General features: G+C 46.9%; 1 protein-coding gene across 1 annotated transcript; it reads right to left on the reverse strand.

Moving 5' to 3' along the window:
- Positions 1-5051: 5051 nt before the first annotated feature.
- LOC142563190 (globin-like) lies at positions 5052-16727 on the reverse strand. Its single transcript, XM_075673741.1, has 4 exons — positions 16587-16727; positions 13109-13429; positions 8289-8520; positions 5052-5306 (listed from the first exon to the last, which is right to left on the reverse strand). Exons 2-4 carry the CDS (start codon positions 13330-13332, stop codon positions 5052-5054), a joined length of 711 nt encoding a protein of 236 aa, XP_075529856.1. The 5' UTR covers positions 13333-13429; positions 16587-16727.
- Positions 16728-16985: the final 258 nt, after the last annotated feature.

Raw genomic sequence — 16985 nt, forward strand, 5'->3', positions numbered from 1 at the left:
TGTGTGACCGATGCGACAGCACTGCTTTTTCTACCACAGGCTGTCACCGTCAGTCCATCCAATTCGCTTGGTGGGGTATACTTGTTAAGCTCGTGTTGCTTCACACATTATTATACCGATACTGTGTTAATAAAAACGATTATAGGGACTGCTGGGCCAGGTCTTTTCTGGGAGCTAAGTGACATGCCGTGTCTTATCTGCGCTGTAATGATTTCCCCATCTTGCACTGGACACTCCACTTTGACAAGTGCGTGTCACTTTGGTATCACCCGCCGTACTCGTAGTTTGTTGTCAAAGTTCTACATTTTCATTTTAGTGTCAGGCGCAAGCATGCAAGCAGACGATCAGAGATGAGTACTATACTGTAATGATTGGGCGAACTTCTACATTCTTAACCGTAACGCGATTCCGTGACTGGAAGAGCAACAAGTGTGGTTGGTGGTCGCCGTAACAAATTACGTGATTCTCATGCTCTCCTATGTACGCTTTGTATGATGTTAGCATTGCCTTTCTTTTTAATTACCTGTGGAATATACTGCCAATCAACTCATTTAGACGGATTACTCGAAGAGGCAGCCACTAGTTGCCTTGAAAATTAAAATGCAATAATGATTCAATAAAAATGTAACTAATTTATTTTTAAGAAATATTTTCCGCACACAATTCAATGTTGGAATCGAAGCCAGTGGTATCACAAGGCTCGATTCACAAAGATATCCCGAAGGGATATCACAAGGTGGTATTCCTTTGGGAGTCGTTTTAAGATTATTCCGAGTTTTTGAGATCAGTGCTCTAAAGCTTTCGTTGAAAAATGCTACGTTGATTTACTTACTTTTTGAACAAAACGCCTTTTTATGCGTTGAAGTGGAAAAATTACCGGAACACAAGTACGTCCCGGCGCCAATTTGGGGAACGCTAATTTCAAAACTGGCGTCGAACTCATATTTTGTTCCCAAGTACGTATGACTTCCAAGTTCACCCGTTACAATTCATAAATTGGAATATTTGCCGTATTGTATATAGTTTAAAATCTTACTAGCAAGCTTTTTTAGCTACTAATATTCGAATTTTGAATTTTTTCTGCAAGCAATATCACCTCTGAGACTAATTAGGCTCAAGAAGTAGAATCGTGATGTTTATTCGAGTTAGTAGCTTCCGATTTCATTTGTGCAAAGTAATAAGCAACCCGCATAAGCCCTTGTGTCTTCAGCTTGGCAGTTCTAATCATCGTACAGAAACAATACAAAAGCCATAGTTTCATGGGGGAATTATGATGCAGGCCACGGCGGATTTTCTTCAATTCTGTTCACAATAAAAACATACACGGGGTCTCCCAACTACCATGCAAAAAGATGTCAAGATATGCAAATGCCTCGTAGCTGAACAGAATCAATGTAATGTTGTTTGCAGTCGCTTGGAAGTGCTCAGATTATTTTTTGCAATCCGCCAAATTAGGTGGCCTTATTTAGCCAACTTCTCAAAAATAATTGCATTAAAATTGGGAATGAGAAAATTGTAGAGCAACGTGAAAAAGTCCCGATACAGTTTTCTGCTGCTCAGTACGTGCTACATAAAAATAAGCCGAGTCCTACGCACTGTAGGAATCGATGTAAGCGAGGCTTCATATGTTGTTTGCTATGATTGTCGATAATTAGCGGTGATGTTGGCAGCGAATGTGTAATTTCTTGAGCGTTTAATTCAATACGAGAGTGGTTAGTTCATATTAAACGTTACATTGCGTGCACCACTGCGCTTTCTCTGCGTACTCCACAGCCCAAACGGGGAGACGTGTTTGCTTGAGGCGTTGTTGTGCGTCATTGTTCATAGTCACTGAGAGTTGAGCATTATCATCGCGTCACTTAGCGCATCGCATCGCGACAGAAGCTTTAATTTTTTTTAAATTATGGCGCTATACGTGATTCGCTTGTTTAATATAAAATTCTGTGTATATACATTCGCGGTTCGCACCACGTTTCGCTGCGTATCTAAGACCCTTATGTTCCGCACGACACTTCTTTCGGGCCTGGGTGTCCTCGACGCTGCATGTACGCTTTGGAGCCATTTTGCTGGCACGCGTTTACGCTCTCCTGCATGCGTGGCCAGCACGCTTTTGAGTGGGCAGCTCCAAGCATTCTCTTCACGCTATGTACGATTGTAAGGTTCACCATATCAGAGCCCCGCGCGCGACATCCACCGCCCCAGCACATGCATTCCTCTCGCATAGAAAAGCAAGCACAGCACGAGCCAGACGCTCGAACTACGCATCCCGAGCCGCGGCGGCACCGGCCGGGACGCATGGAGGTGAGCGCCATCTGGTGGTGTTGCAAGAAACCCAGCGGCGCGCGCAGTGAGGGCATCGCAGCAGGGCCCGGAATGTCGGGAGAAGAGGCAAAAAAAAGTTTCGCTTTAAATGTGCTTTTCTGAGCGTGAAAGAAGCGCGCGAAAAGACTTCGAGCGTCGCACCTCGAGCGGCCAGTCGCGCGGCAACTTAGTAGCCAATAATTCCGGCCTTGTTGAGCGGCAGTGCTAATATTCTTTACTGCATGTGTAATCCGTGCCAGTGATCTCTATCAGAGTGGCACAGTATAATGGCGCGCTGTTAACGAGGAATCGCGATGGCGCTGCCAATATTGGAACCACGCTATTAGGCCGTCATCTGAGCCAGGCATTGCCAATCAGTTTCGAACACTGACCCGAGCTTATGTGCCGCCTCGGTCCGTTTAACCAGTTCTACGCTGGCCAGTTTTCTGCTGTACTCGTACTTTACAATACCGAGAGCTGAGCCGCACCAACCGAAGGCCTGTGTGAGATTTCGCGGCTGCTCCTGGTGTACGCCATGTCCGCCAGATCCAGGAGACGAAGGCACACATCGCCAGTTCGCCACCAGGGGGTGGCACCGCCACAAACAACGACTACTTTCGCTGCAGTCATCATATAGCAAAGGTTTCATTCTCCCGCCGGTATTCGCCTTTGAGAGTGATAAATAAAAAAACTGCGTCTTTATTCTAGCACACGTTTTTAGCCAAGCAGTAGGAAATCAACGACATCGAAATAGGCGCGCATGTCATAGCGCCATGACGAACAGCACTCGTTCATCAACAACAACAGTGGGTTGACCAAGAGGCTATGAAATGTGTGCTGTGCAATATTTTACAGCGAAGCTATATGTGGCTAGTCGATTCGGTCGTCCATCCATCTGCCGCCTGTACGCAGAAAACTCCTCCTGCGCGACCGCATGCGCATGCGCGAAAAGAAAGAGAAAGAGAGGTACGCGGTTGGCTGCGCCAGAAGTGACATCGTTGCGCTCCGTCACATCCCAGCGAAATTTGTGCAGAGCGCGCAAATTTTGGCTCTGAAGTGGGTAGCCGACGCGTCATGCATACTCCTGAGGGACAGGCAGCTTTCGATCAGCAAGGCCGCGAGTAGAACCGGGAACGAGCTCATCTACGCGATGCTGATGCTGCAGTCCGGGAACAAGAACACGCCCGTGCAGCCTTGTGCAAGCAGAAACTGCGTACCGAGGATCCGGCAGCTTGCCATGCCATCGTTTAATGAACCGTAGAAATTAACCCAGGTATAAACACCGGGAGCGCACATTTTAGCTTCGTTGGTTGGCCATCTGTACGGAGTGCTTGGGCAGTGATCTTTTATTATGCCCGCGGAAAAAATTACAGGGGCCGGTGCAATTACAATCATCATCATTTATTATTCCCTTAAACGCCCCTGCTTGGGGCATTATCAGGTGGGGGGGGGGGAGTAGTACATTAACATAATACACTAAAATTGGTCAGTAATACAAAGTGGGAGAATATGTGAGAAGTCATTGAATGAATAAAAATCAGTCAAGAAAGGACAGGATACGCATGGTCAAACTGGGACCACTAAGACATGCTAGACGACATACTACATATTACAACATACTTAAGCCATTTGCGAAAATTTATCTTTCACAAGTTCACGTTCGTCGTTTTTTGCTGCCGCCTAGAAGTCGCCCACGCTTTTCTGTTCCTCGTAAGTTTCAAGGACTTGTTCAGCAAGCTGTTTTTGAAGCATTCGTGGTCGAAATTCTGTATGTCTATGTAAAATTTTAAGAAATCATCACGTCTTAGCAAGGTCGTTCCTGTGCTTTATATTTTTTGCTATGCTTTGACACACACCAAACCGGATTTGTTTCATTGCAACGGCTCCCTCTAGTTGAACCTAGCGGCATCTATCGCACAAAATTGAAATCTTCAGTTTACCAAAGCTGCTGACGAGTACGTAGATGTATACTCATTTTTTTTTAGGTGTCAGCTGGGCCATTACAAGACGCATCTGAGTGACCTTTAATTTTTTTTTTTTGTGCGAGTGTACGCAATGGCTGGTTAACCTGTGTTTTAAATAATTTGCGCAATCTTGAAGCGTTGACAAGGATTACAGTACGCTAATCACCTAGATATTATACCCATTCGTCGCTATATTCCTTGCGCTTACACATCACGTATTTCAACAATCAGCGCGATTACTTTAGTATTGATCTCGACAGACGGCCTGCGCTTGTAAAGGAGATCTTATTCAACATTCGCTGGAAGACCATAAGTGTTCCATATGCGAACTCTATGCAAACCTTCCATGAGAACCAAACGCAATTCAACAAAGCTAGAGCGTGAGAAGAAATCACTGCACCAGTGCAAGTACGCCTAGTGTGCGACTTTCTATTCCATAACATAGCGTCTCGCTACTTCATTCCTTTACCCTTTGAATGTGTCAATGAGTAAAACAGCGACACCTATCAGTCACGATGAAAAGCGAAGAATATGGGATACGCCGTTGTACGGGACCTCTTCGGCGACTCCGAAACGCCGCATTTCCACTTCTGTTCCACGTTCCTTCCTTCGCGCCATCTGTGACTGCGTCCGCGTGTCCAGTAGCTCACATAGGCATGCGCACAGGGGTACGCGCTCACTCCGCAACATGACGTCCGGAACACGATCCCTTCACGGACCCTTCAAATGTTCTTTCGCGCGCAGCGGGCTTTTCTAACTCTCTGCCATCTTGAGCCTTTTCAAGCCCTATTCCTTTTTGGTGTCTTTGGTGCTCGCTTCCTTCTTGAGGCCGTGCTTGCTGGGTGAGACGCCGGTCTTCGTTGAGTGCTCTCGGTGGGCTTTGCTCCGTGACCTCGAGGCGAGATGTCCACCACCTTTGTGCGCTGCGGTACTGGAGGACTTCGCTCGGAGAGACTGCATTCCCAGGTCCAAACGGGAGGCCAGCCTGTCCGAGGTCTTCGGTCCAGCCTTGAATGCGGCGACGATGTGCTCATTCACCAACTGCATGTCAGGAGTAAGGAGAAAGTTGAGAGGGGCGGACGGGTGGGTGGGTGACGACTGACCAGAGAAGTGCCGAGCATAGTGCGTAAGAATATCTCGTAAGGATTCGTGGGCGTAAGGTTGTCTTCCGATTGCATATCTATGTGCCGCTGAGCTCATGAATGGATGCTAGCACGTTTTTTCAACAGCGAAAAAGACCTACAGATGGAGCAACTGTCAGCCCGGGCTCCCAAACTAACCCCGTCTCTAGCAAACACCTTTACCCACCAAGCAGCGACGGTTAGCAACCATACCCTTCTCCAGTCATGTTCGTTTCAAGATAATGCCTCGAAATTGAACTTCCTAGAAAAAATAACTCCTAAACCGCAATAAAATCATCAACCGCATCCTTTCATCCATATTCCTTCCACGATGACGTCTCAATAGAAAAACTGAATGAAAATAACACCTATTAGGTGCATGAAGTAGCATTCATACCTTTCACATGGGTGTGTGGTGGACCGCATCCAAAAAGGAGGTAAAGGCACATTAAAGAATCCTTCAATTTTATTGTCACAATAGTCACAATGACAATGTGACAATTATGACAATGCGTCATTATCGCAATAAAATTGTGACAATGACAATATCACACGCTGGAAACGGCGTGTGATAGGGGCTTGTTTAATTGTCGTGCCAGCCGGACAAAGCACGCCCGAATGTCGCCGGCCAAGATGGCTGCGCCAGGACGGCAGACTGTGGAGCGTGCACTTTTCGCCGGCGTAACGTAACCAGTGAATTTAGGCTTGTGATGATGATTTATTGGCATGCTCTTTGGAACGGGGTGGTGACAGATAGTCACCTAGCCTGCTTGAGTTAATCAGGTGTCCTATACATGCTTTTCATTCTGGCTGTTTTGTGTACGTCTCCTTAACATTTTTTTCTCTTTCACAAAACGTCACATCTGCGTTGTACCGCTGCCTATGCCTTTAACCAATACCGTCATTTTGTTTCATTTCATTTCGTTTTATTTCGGCATTATGATGAATTTATAGCAGGCACGAAATGATATGTGCACATGCTAAAAGCTACAAAAGGCTTGGTGGGGTCTGTACCCGATAATTGCACTTTGACAGGGTTATAAGGAAATGTTCGTATGTGACAAGCATAGAATGAAAGAACTATACATCTGGAATATAATACTAAAGGTCTAACATTAAACAGAAAGCACTTTATTTTCTTATGGCGTCACAAGGTATTAAAACTTATCATAAGACCACAAGAAGCAATAAACTTCAATCAACTTCAGCAATCAATCAAGAAATTCCTCAAAAGGCAACAATCAATCTATCGCTTCCCTGCCTTTTTTCCACCAATACATTAAATGTCTCTCTTCTCGGTGGCTGACCGAGTGATGCTTCTGTCCGCTTTAAATTCAAGTGCTTCTGGAAGGCGTACGTTACCTACGGGTCTCACTGCGTGAATACCTCCGCAATCTATTAGCATGGGCTCAGTAGTCTCCGCGTATTTGCTCCAGCATACACATGCCTGTTCTTGTTGCAAATATTTGCTCGTGTGTTTTTATCCTTAGGCAACTAGCCCGAACTTCAAATAGCAAGGCACTGCCCTTTATCTTACCGCACAGATTTTCTCTTCAAATTTTTTTCCTCCCTTCTTGTAAATCACCGTGGTCCTTGTTTCTATTCTTTGCATCCAATTCACTGTCTCTGTTTCTCTCACTTGCTTCTTGATGACTTCTAGTTGTCTACTTCCACGTTTTTTGACAACTTTCTTGACCTCTTCCACCATTATGTGTCATCGCTTTTAAAGTACAAATACTTTCGCACTTGTGCCGCCCATTTATTTTTATGCAAGTTCCTGAGCCTTTCTTCAAGGCTGATTTGGCTCTGCGCTTCTCTAACTTCAAAAGAGACCCAAATCCATGTCACTGCACTGCCTCATTTGTGGCTTTACCGTGGGCTCCCAAAGCCAACTGGCCTACCGATATTTGGTTAACTACCAACCTCGAAAATATCTCTCATTTAAGCTCAGAATGGCATTCGCGAACGTTAGCGGTGGCACCGTTACTCATTTCCACGTTCTACGCACCATCTCATATGTATTGTGGCCCCAAAGAGCTGTATGGTTATTTGCTGATGGATTCCACTTCCCCTTTATTTTCAAGTTTCTGATTCCAGGTAATTACTCGTCTCTTCATTAAAGATCACAATGCCTGGTATCTCTGTCCCTAGATTTGTCGCTAGGTTGACACAAATATTTCCAAGTACAAGCGTAACTACGTAACTGTGACGCGCGTGGTGGACGTTCACATTACGCCAGACTATATCCTCTCCTTAGGAGACTGAAAGACAGCGGAGCAGATTGGAGAGCCAGTGGGTATAGCCGATGTTCTAGTTCGCATTACGAGAAAGAAATGGGGCTAGGCAGGCCATGTAATGCGTAGGAACCATAAGTGGTTCTACCCGCCGTGGTTGCTCAGTGGCTATGGTGTTAGGCTGCTGAGCACGAGGTCGCGGGATTGAATCCCGGCCACGGCGGCCGCATTTCGATAGGGGCGAAATGCGAAAACACCCGTGTACTTAGATTTAGGTGCACGTTAAAGAACCCCAGGTGGTCTAAATTTCCGGAGTCCCCCACTACGGCGTGCCTCATAATCAGAAAGTGGTTTTGGCACGTAAAACCCATAATTTTAATAACTGGTTCTCTATCAGAGTTACAGAATAGGTGCCAAGAGAAGAAAAGTGCAGTCAAGGATGGCTCAGAATTACGAAACTTCAAGGCAGAAGGTGGTGTTATCTGGCGCAAGACAAGGGTAACTGTACATCGCTGGGACGAGTCGTCGTCCTGGCAATGTACATATGATAGTGGCGACCTTAACGAGGATTCGAAGCGCACATGTGCTTCGTTGTGCATTGTACATCCTGGTCACGATGGTAGCAACATTGCAAGGCTTTTTAAGCGTCAGTTAGAGGTAGTACTCACAGCAAAAAGCTTGCCCCAAGCCTCCACGGTGGGTGGCGTCATCAGCTTCCCTTCTTTAGACTTCAAGACATCGACGATGATGCGGCCGAATTCCTCAAAGTGCTTGGGCGCGACGCCGGTGATCCTGGTGTGGAACTCTGCGTTCTTATTCACCAGCATGAGGAGGTTGTCCGGCCTCTCCACAGACTCTACCATATTGTTCAGTTGCATGCCAATGGTCACACCATGTTCCCTGCGACACAATACTGTTTAGTTAGGTACATTGGTAAAGCGACCATAAACACTATCCTAATATGAGTTTGGACTTAAGGACTTCTTTTTTCCCTCCTAGGATTTCAGAGAAAGTACTATTAACATTAAAAATGGAGTCGAACTTTCTTTTTATTATTAACACACCTATACCGCTGCACTTATGGGGCCAAACGGACATCACAGAGTTCACACTATTTTCGCGCATACGAGTTATTCCGTCGGGCGGAAATTCGAAAACGTTCTGAGACTGAGCATTTGCTTTCAATCCAAATGCAGCTCTCGTTTTTTGCGATAGCAATTATGCAGGCGCTCGAGGTACGTTTTCACCGTCGCAGTCATCGATCCCCACCGGCCGTTCTGTCCAGAATGCAAGGTTCACGCGGCCCAGCACGATGAGCGCACCTGGCCCGCGCGCCCTGTGATCGAAGCTGCGCGAACATTGCGGGTACGGTACGACGCAGCAAGCGAGGCATACGCAACTATCAGTCGTCCCAATATCTTCAACGCTGGCCCGATGAGGAACAACGGCAGTGACGCTACGGGTGTCTCACCTACATGATGGGCCAGATGTGACTGATAGAAAACCCTTGGTGTTTCCGAGCACCCAATGAAAGGATTAGATAGTCCGATTAGACTGTCCGTTGCGATCAGACCATCAATGTGGCGTGCTTCCTTTTCAGCGCACGCCACGTATCGTGTAATAGGTTCGCATGAGCTGCATATGCCCAAATATAAGTGCCTACTGATACGGAAATAAAACCAAAGTACGCAGTGGCTTAACGCTCTCAGCTTACGATGGCTGGCTGGGTGAAGTCGCGTCACCTCCTCGTCTTCTTCCCTGATAATTTAAGCAGTGTCTGAGACGTTCGTTGCTGAGTACCAATCTGTGTGCTCCGGCAAAGTGACGTTGTACTATTAAGCCTTCATCACTCTCAAACATAAACTTCATGTTATTGCCTACGAAAGGAGGCAACCACGTGACATGGTCAGACAGAATCGCTCTTGTCAGCGCTGCGGGTGCATATCCCGCACTTTGCCTTCTAATTTTTATTCCTTCCAAGCGCTTGGTCTACATGATAACGCTGACATATTGGTTGATGCACTTGAGCAAACCCTAAAACTATGCATAGATAATTTTGTTCCCCTCAAGCCTAAAATGAGAAATCCTCGTGTTCATTGTTTGCAGCGACTGAAAAAAGGCATGTAATCCTGACAGTATTGTTCGCTTTAGCACTGCTAAGGAAGAACTGCGTATCAAAATGCAAGCAGCTAAAACTTTTATTTTAGTGTTGAACCACCAGAATTATGACAATCTAATCCGCGCGAATTCTCGACTTCTATCGCACCAAGCAAAACTTCCGCTGCTTCTTTCATATTGGATGAGACAGCTATTTCAGACCCCACTGAAATAGCTCATGCTTTATTGCCTACTTCTACTCAGTGTTCTCGCATGACAGCAACTTTTTGGCACTATTCAGAAGGGCTAATTCTGAGCTCTCTAACGGCCATGTGGTAATCAGTAAAAACGGCATCCTAAACTTAATTCTCAATTTAGGCACAAGGAAGTGCACTGGCCCTGACAATATTCCGAACAAATTTCTGCTCCGGCACTCTCTCTGGTGTTCACGTTATTTGGCGGTCATTTTTCACAAATCCTTGACTTCAGGTATCGTCCCCCAGTCTTGTAAGCCAGCCTAGCCTCTCTATAAATCTGGTAAAAAGCAACTTTTTCTATCTATAGGCCTATATCGCTTACCTCCGATTCCGGTAAGCTACTGGACCATATCATACACAAGCATATGACAGAATACCTTCTCTCTAACATACAAGATGGATTCCATCGTGCTTTCAGCACAATACAACTGGTGCCATTCTCACACGACATTACTAACAAACTTCATATTGTCAAACAAAAAAAGGATGCTTGATTTGTAGACTTTTCTGAAGCCTTCGACATTGTTATACGCATCTAATCGGACTACTAACTCGACTGCAAATGTAACAAAAAGCGTTCCGTAGGGCTCTCTTCTGGGACGCTTGCTACCTTTAATATTCATAAATCACCTTCCCAGTAATGCTAAGTCAGAAGTCCATATTTATGCGGACGACTGCGTCCTATACCAGGTAACTTCTCCTAGTGATAGCACCTTAATTCAGGATTCCTACACCATATTTTGCACCTGGTGTACTGATTGGCAGATGCGCACTAACTTACAAAAAACAGTAGTACTGTCATTTACTAACATCTATTTTCCTTCACAGCATGTGTACAGTTTCATCAACACAGTAGTTCCACTTGGCATAGGTGTACAAATACCTTGCAAGTATCTTCACCCACAACATGCAGTGGTTACAGCATATTGATCACATTACATCTGAAACACTAAAACTAATGCAAAAACTCCGCTGCGGTTGTCTAAGTATGCCTAAGCATACACCCAATTTTAAGATGGCTAATGCCCAAATTTCAACTTGGCCCACCCCAGAACTCTAGTTGGCCCATCCAAATTTAAGCTGGCCCACCCCCAAATTTAAGTTGGCCCACTACTAAATTTCAAGTTGACCCATCCCCAAATTCCAAGTTGACCCAGCTCCAAACTTTAGTTAGCCCAATTCCAAATTTTCAGTTCAACCAACCCCAATTTCTACCAATTTCTAGTTGACCCACCCACATATTTGAGCAGGCTCAGCCCTACTCTAAGCTTCCCTATGTATTTTCTAAGGAGCCCTACGTATCTGGCTTTATGGGTATTTCGTTTTAGAGCGCAGCTCTTTGGCGTCCAGTCCTGGGTTTCGCGTCGTCGTCGGCGTCGTCGTCGTCGGCGTTGTCGTCGGCCTCGTAACCAGCTCCGCCCCCCTTTCATCCCCCCAGCGCTAGCAGCGACCGACTGATACCGCTGGATGCCGCTGTCGCCGCTAGAGAGTCAGGATAACGTGACTGCATAGAACACCGTCGCCGCCATGCAGAAAGAGGAGGAAAGGGTCCCCCCCCCCTGTTCTTGTGTGGCGGATAGGGTGCTCTTCAGTTGCATCAGTCAGTCGCTGCTATCTCTTCCCTCCTCCCTTTATCGTGTTGTCCGCTTGCTGCGCGCGCTTCTGCCCCCATCGTTTGCCGCTGGGTGTACACGCCGCCCCCCTCCCCCCTCTTCCTGCGAGTCTCCGGTTGTCAAAGCGCCGGCTCGAACTTAATTCCTTTCTTCGCTCCTCCTCCAATGCAACCCCTGTGCGGTGGCAATCAGAGAGCCAGATCGGTGGCGGCGGATCTGTATATGTGCACCGCCCGAGCCGAAATTGCCGCTGCCGTTCGCCCTGTGCGGTGGCAATCAGAGAGCCAGATCGGTGACGGCTTGACATAAAGACAAACAGCAATTTCCTAACACTTATGCGGGAGAACATTCCGTTCCTCTCGCTCGTAACGCGTCCCACGGCTGTGACAACCTCGCGAGGCACTTGTATAGATCTCGTCTTTGAGAATCAAGCATTGGTGTACCAAGTCGAACATATATCAGTCTATTTCTCCGACCACAAAGCTTCCTTCATGACTGTCAAGAACTGTTAGTGGAGTCTTTGTTAAAGGAATACGTGTGAAAAATAAAAAAAAAATTCTGTGATAGCGCATACATGTGTTGCTCGATTTCTTTGCCTCAATCTATCGAAAAGGTTAAACAGCTTATTTGCTGCGCTCAAATTTCGCATTAGGAAGTAACGTAATCGTCGGTAATTTTTTATTTATTTTTTGCTCTATATTGTTTCTTATTGCTGATAAAGCTACTGATCATCTTCATTTGTAGTATTATAATTACTAAATTCTTAACTTTGCAAGTTACATATTTTCGTGCAGCTACAAGGCGTTACACTTTTCGCGTGACGGGCCTGGGGTACTCGCCAAGATATTCGTACGCATTAAAGAAGGAAAATACTTAAGACGAACGTTATACAAGTCGCCAAAATATACAAAATTGCTCATGTATAAAACACTTTTTCACCGTGTATTACAGTAGGCTTGATGTGTCTGGAACCCATATAAAGTGTGCGATATAAACAGAATTGAACCTTTGCAAAAGAAGGTAGTTCATGTGATTTGCCATCACTGCGATCGGGATTCTTCGCCCTGGCCCACAATGAGTTCTTCGAATTGATCTATCCTGTGCACCAAGTGGCGTGCCGATTCTATGTCACTATTACACTCAGTTATTAACTCGTCGTGCCTACGATCCGCTGATGATTACATCGCGTGTGCCCGTGCTTTTTCCGACTACATGTTGTCACAGCCTCAAACTAAAGGCTTCCTTTGACGTACTAACATTTTCAAACAGCGTTAGTTCCTGAGAATTATCGACTGCTTTAGCGAGTCACTCGGTTCTGTTCGTGAATTGGCGCTGTTAGATTTTGTAGAACCACTTCAGGGATAAGTTTACTGTATTTTTTAATAAGTTTTACTCTCTTTTTGTCTGCTTCTGGTATCTGCTGTACACCGCTCCGGCATTCGTCCTGAAGGGGGCTGCAGTATTTGGAAGTCAATAAATAAATAAATCACGCGGTGTTGAGTACCACGTTTTCGCCGGTACCTGAACTTGCTGTCCTGGCGAAGCGCCTCGAGGTCCTTGCCCTTGAACTTGTTGAATAACTTCAGGTATTCTGGGTGGGCCTCGAACAGTGCGTCGAACAGCAGGACGCCGTAGTCGCTGTGGGCCCTGGTGAATGCGTGCCACGAATGGAGCACTAGCTGCTTCTCCCGTTCTGTCATGCCGGTGGCCTTGTCGACCTTGTCTTTACTGTGGCCGTGACCCATGGCTGCGATGGCGGCGAGCTCAACTTCTACGACGAGCACATCCGGGCACCGAGCTGATGATGACGATGGCGACCGAAACCGTGGCCGATACCCACGACTGAAATCCGATTGTTGCAGTGGAAATTTTTTTATAATGCGAGGGTAAATGCCTCAGGGCATACAGGGATGCGGGCGAATAAGGATGATTAAATTAATGAAAAAAAGATTTGCGGACCTAATGAAGTCCAAGAGCGATTGATGATGTGGTCCATGCGAATCGTTATTGTTGGGTTCGGGATGATGGTGACGATGGTGATGACTTCTCATGAGCTGGCGCTTATCCAGCAAAAAGGATAGATCGTGAACCTGCCGGCGTTGATCGAAAGTGTTGTCGATGATTGCTGCAAAAAAGTGGCAGTTTTGCCTGAAGGGCGCAATCATTGACAGTGGCATCAAGGCTTACCGTCGTAAACTCCACAGACGGTGTTCAATCTATATGCCGGTGCGATGTGCTGGCGCGAAACATACAGCTACAATTTGTCAGAAATGCTTAGGACTACTTACGTGCGGGAATGCGAAAGCAATATAGTCCCGTTGGTGAACTTTTTTTAACACGTTCCTTGTCCACGCCAAGGAGGTTTTTCGTCTGCGCAAGCTCTCGCCTGCGTTCTAACTGCGCCTTGGTAAGGCCAAATCAAAACGCGCCAAGCGCCCTCTCCCCCCCCCCCCCCGTCCTGGCATGCGTACATCTCCTCGCTCTATAGTTCACTATACCCCGCTCCCTCCCCTTGCACGCGTGCTGCCCTTTCATTATTGCCATTTGCTGTAGGATTCGTCAACCTTGCCCGCTATGTCCTTATGCATTAGAAATCCTATCCCTTATGGCTTCATATCTGGCGGTCCTCTGTAGCAGTGTACGAGGCCATTAGTCAGCCCTGTATAAGCCTCACCAGTTTTTCTCACCTCACTACGGCCAATAATATCGCACACAATGCCTGATAGTTCCTCAAAGAGTCCTGCTAAGCTAACTTCTCTAGAGAGGGTTCGTGTGTTGAACGTTGCCAGGTTCAGTTTCCAGTGGCGGCCTATCCGGGTTCAGAGATCCTCAACACCCTCTGCGGCGCTGCAGGCCTGACCGTCGCCATGTGCTCCGCAGCTGCTGGCGACTGACGGCCATGGGTTGATTGAAGGAGTCAGGAATAAATGTTATGGAGCGCCTAAGACACTGGAATTTAGTTTTCGATAGCATTAGGCCCTCTTGCTCAAATACCTGGCAGCCGTTTGAGATTTCAAAACAATGGATATCATTTGGTTCTTTTCTGGCCACGGTTCAGTCACTAAGTCTTTAACGTGTAGATTTTGGTTGTTCGCGTGCTTGCGTGAATGCTTTTGTTTTTGTTGGTCGCTTTTTTGTTTGCTTGTCTGTTTGTTTGCTTGCTTTTTTTGGCAGCAATAAAGCATGCTTGGTTGTTAGCATTGCCATCACTCGGGCGTGGCACTCGAACTTGCGTTATGGACGCCAACACCTGGGACTGTTCGCCCAGAACCTCTTCCGATTGCTTACAGGAGTTCTAATAAATGCATCCTTAAAATTACTTTGATCGTTTGTGTGCGCGCAGCAGGTGGTGTCCAAATCACGTCTTCCAGCGACGGCTCCTTTCGAGTAACGGAAACCGCTCTGCTAGGCCTCGCTGTTGTTTACCTCAGGTACCAGGAGCGACTGAAGAAGCTCTAAACACGGCACGGTGGCAATGCTGCGCAATCTTATTGCGATATCAATTATATAGACACTCCAGGCGCATTTCCGCCGTCGGCGTTACTTTCATATTCCATATGAAGTCCGAGTGCGATAACACCATCGCCGCATGCCGTATGCTGTATGTGCGAGTGAAAGCGCGCGAGGGTGAGCCGGCGATGGTGGCTCAATCTTGTGCGCGCTAGGGAGGAAAGCGCGAGGAAGCGCGCCGTCTTCCTTCGCGCGCAATGCACCAGTGGGGGGGGGGGGGGGGACGTTCTGCGTATACGGCGGCCGTGCGCAGCCACACAGGTTTTATTTTGAAGGCGATCTGCGCGAGGGACAGATAGCGCCGACTGATGATCGTTTCGTGTGCGCTATGTTCTCGCTGCTTAGTTCGCGTTCTAGCGAAAGGCAGCACGACGATCAATTCGCTCGCCGCTGCTGCTGCGCTTCCTCACTGCAGCGTTTTGACAGCGAGTGAGCTATGTTCATGTTTGCTCGTGCGCGCGTGGCACCATGCTTGTTTAGTTAGCAAGCGAATATTTACAAGCTCATACGGCCGACAACACTACTATCCTTACTTCGTATGGCTCTCTGTTAATTTGCTATCGCAATCGATGATGTACACGGGGGCAAATAAACTCATTTTATTTTCATTGCTGAGGTAATTGTTGCATGCGTACATCCACAGAATCCGGGCATACGCCTATCGCGTGAGTGGGGAAAAAAGTAAAAATTGTAATAATATTCCTCTTTATCAGAGCTGGCGCTCCCTGAGGGAGTGGAAGCAGCAAGGAATACAAATGGTGCCTAGAAAGGCGTAGAAGTTAGCCAGAGGTGGTTCCTGTTGGCTACCCTGCATGGGTGGAAGAAGTAAGGGGATAAGAAGACAGTAGTAGCAAGCTGGTGCGCAGCTCATCGGCCGTGGTTCGGAAGACCGAACTGACAGGCTTAGTTCCGATAAGTGAAGCCAAAACAAGCGGTGATAGGCCCAATAAGCGCAGCCATCTTTCATCAGACGTCATGCCGCTAGCAGTGCAAGTCATTTCTTTTTAAACAACGCATCCAGCAAAAGGACGCTGGTTGCGGCAGTCAGTAATAGCGATGGCTACAACGTGAGCTTCGTGAGATATGCGGTCCTGCCAACAAGTTGACCTTGCAATACAAATTCGCTTCTCTTTGCCTTTAGAGCACTCGATACGCGTCACAATTTGTTGTTGTTGTTGTTTACCGCCACAACGAGAGAGCCTTGTCACATCTCGAGCAAACAAATTTAATAAAATCGGCTTTACCAAGCGCGGAAACAATTTGAAGAAATGGGCAAACAGATGGAGTTGCGCAGTGCAGTATGAAGTTACGAACAGGAATAAGGTGCCTCGGAAATCTTACATTTCCATAGGTGGGCCTATCTTTGACAAAGGCCTAGTTTGGACAAAGATATGCCCACTGATACAAATGTACCCCAGCCTTTTTGAGGCACCCTATCTCTTTACGTAACTTTTATAACACAATGCATGAAAACAGGTTATATATTTACAATTTTGCTTGAGCACTGTCGATGTGCTTGCAATACAACAAATAGGTAAGCGAATACGCATGCGCGAAAATAGAAAGCGCGAGAGCGAAGCAGCAAAACAGAACGGCTTCAGCCACGCTCGGAAGTTGATAGTCTGCTTCAGGCAAAGTGGCGCGCGGGGCGACGATGCGTCGTACCAGGCATACCGAATTCCATTGCCTTAGCGAGCAAAGGCCACACAGGCGCGTTTGATCTCAACGCGTGAGATCGGCTCTGCGAGCGGGGCCGCCTACATTGGAAGCGACGCTGCAGTTCATTGTTTACGCACTCCTGCAGTCCCGATACATCAATCCGGTGCCAAAAGCGTCTGTCCGCGCAGCTGTTCCTTTGACGTAGCAGGCCGCGCATTGCTTCGTATAG

Source organism: Dermacentor variabilis, chromosome 11, assembly GCF_050947875.1.
Source record: "Dermacentor variabilis isolate Ectoservices chromosome 11, ASM5094787v1, whole genome shotgun sequence".
Lineage (NCBI taxonomy): Eukaryota > Metazoa > Arthropoda > Arachnida > Ixodida > Ixodidae > Dermacentor > Dermacentor variabilis.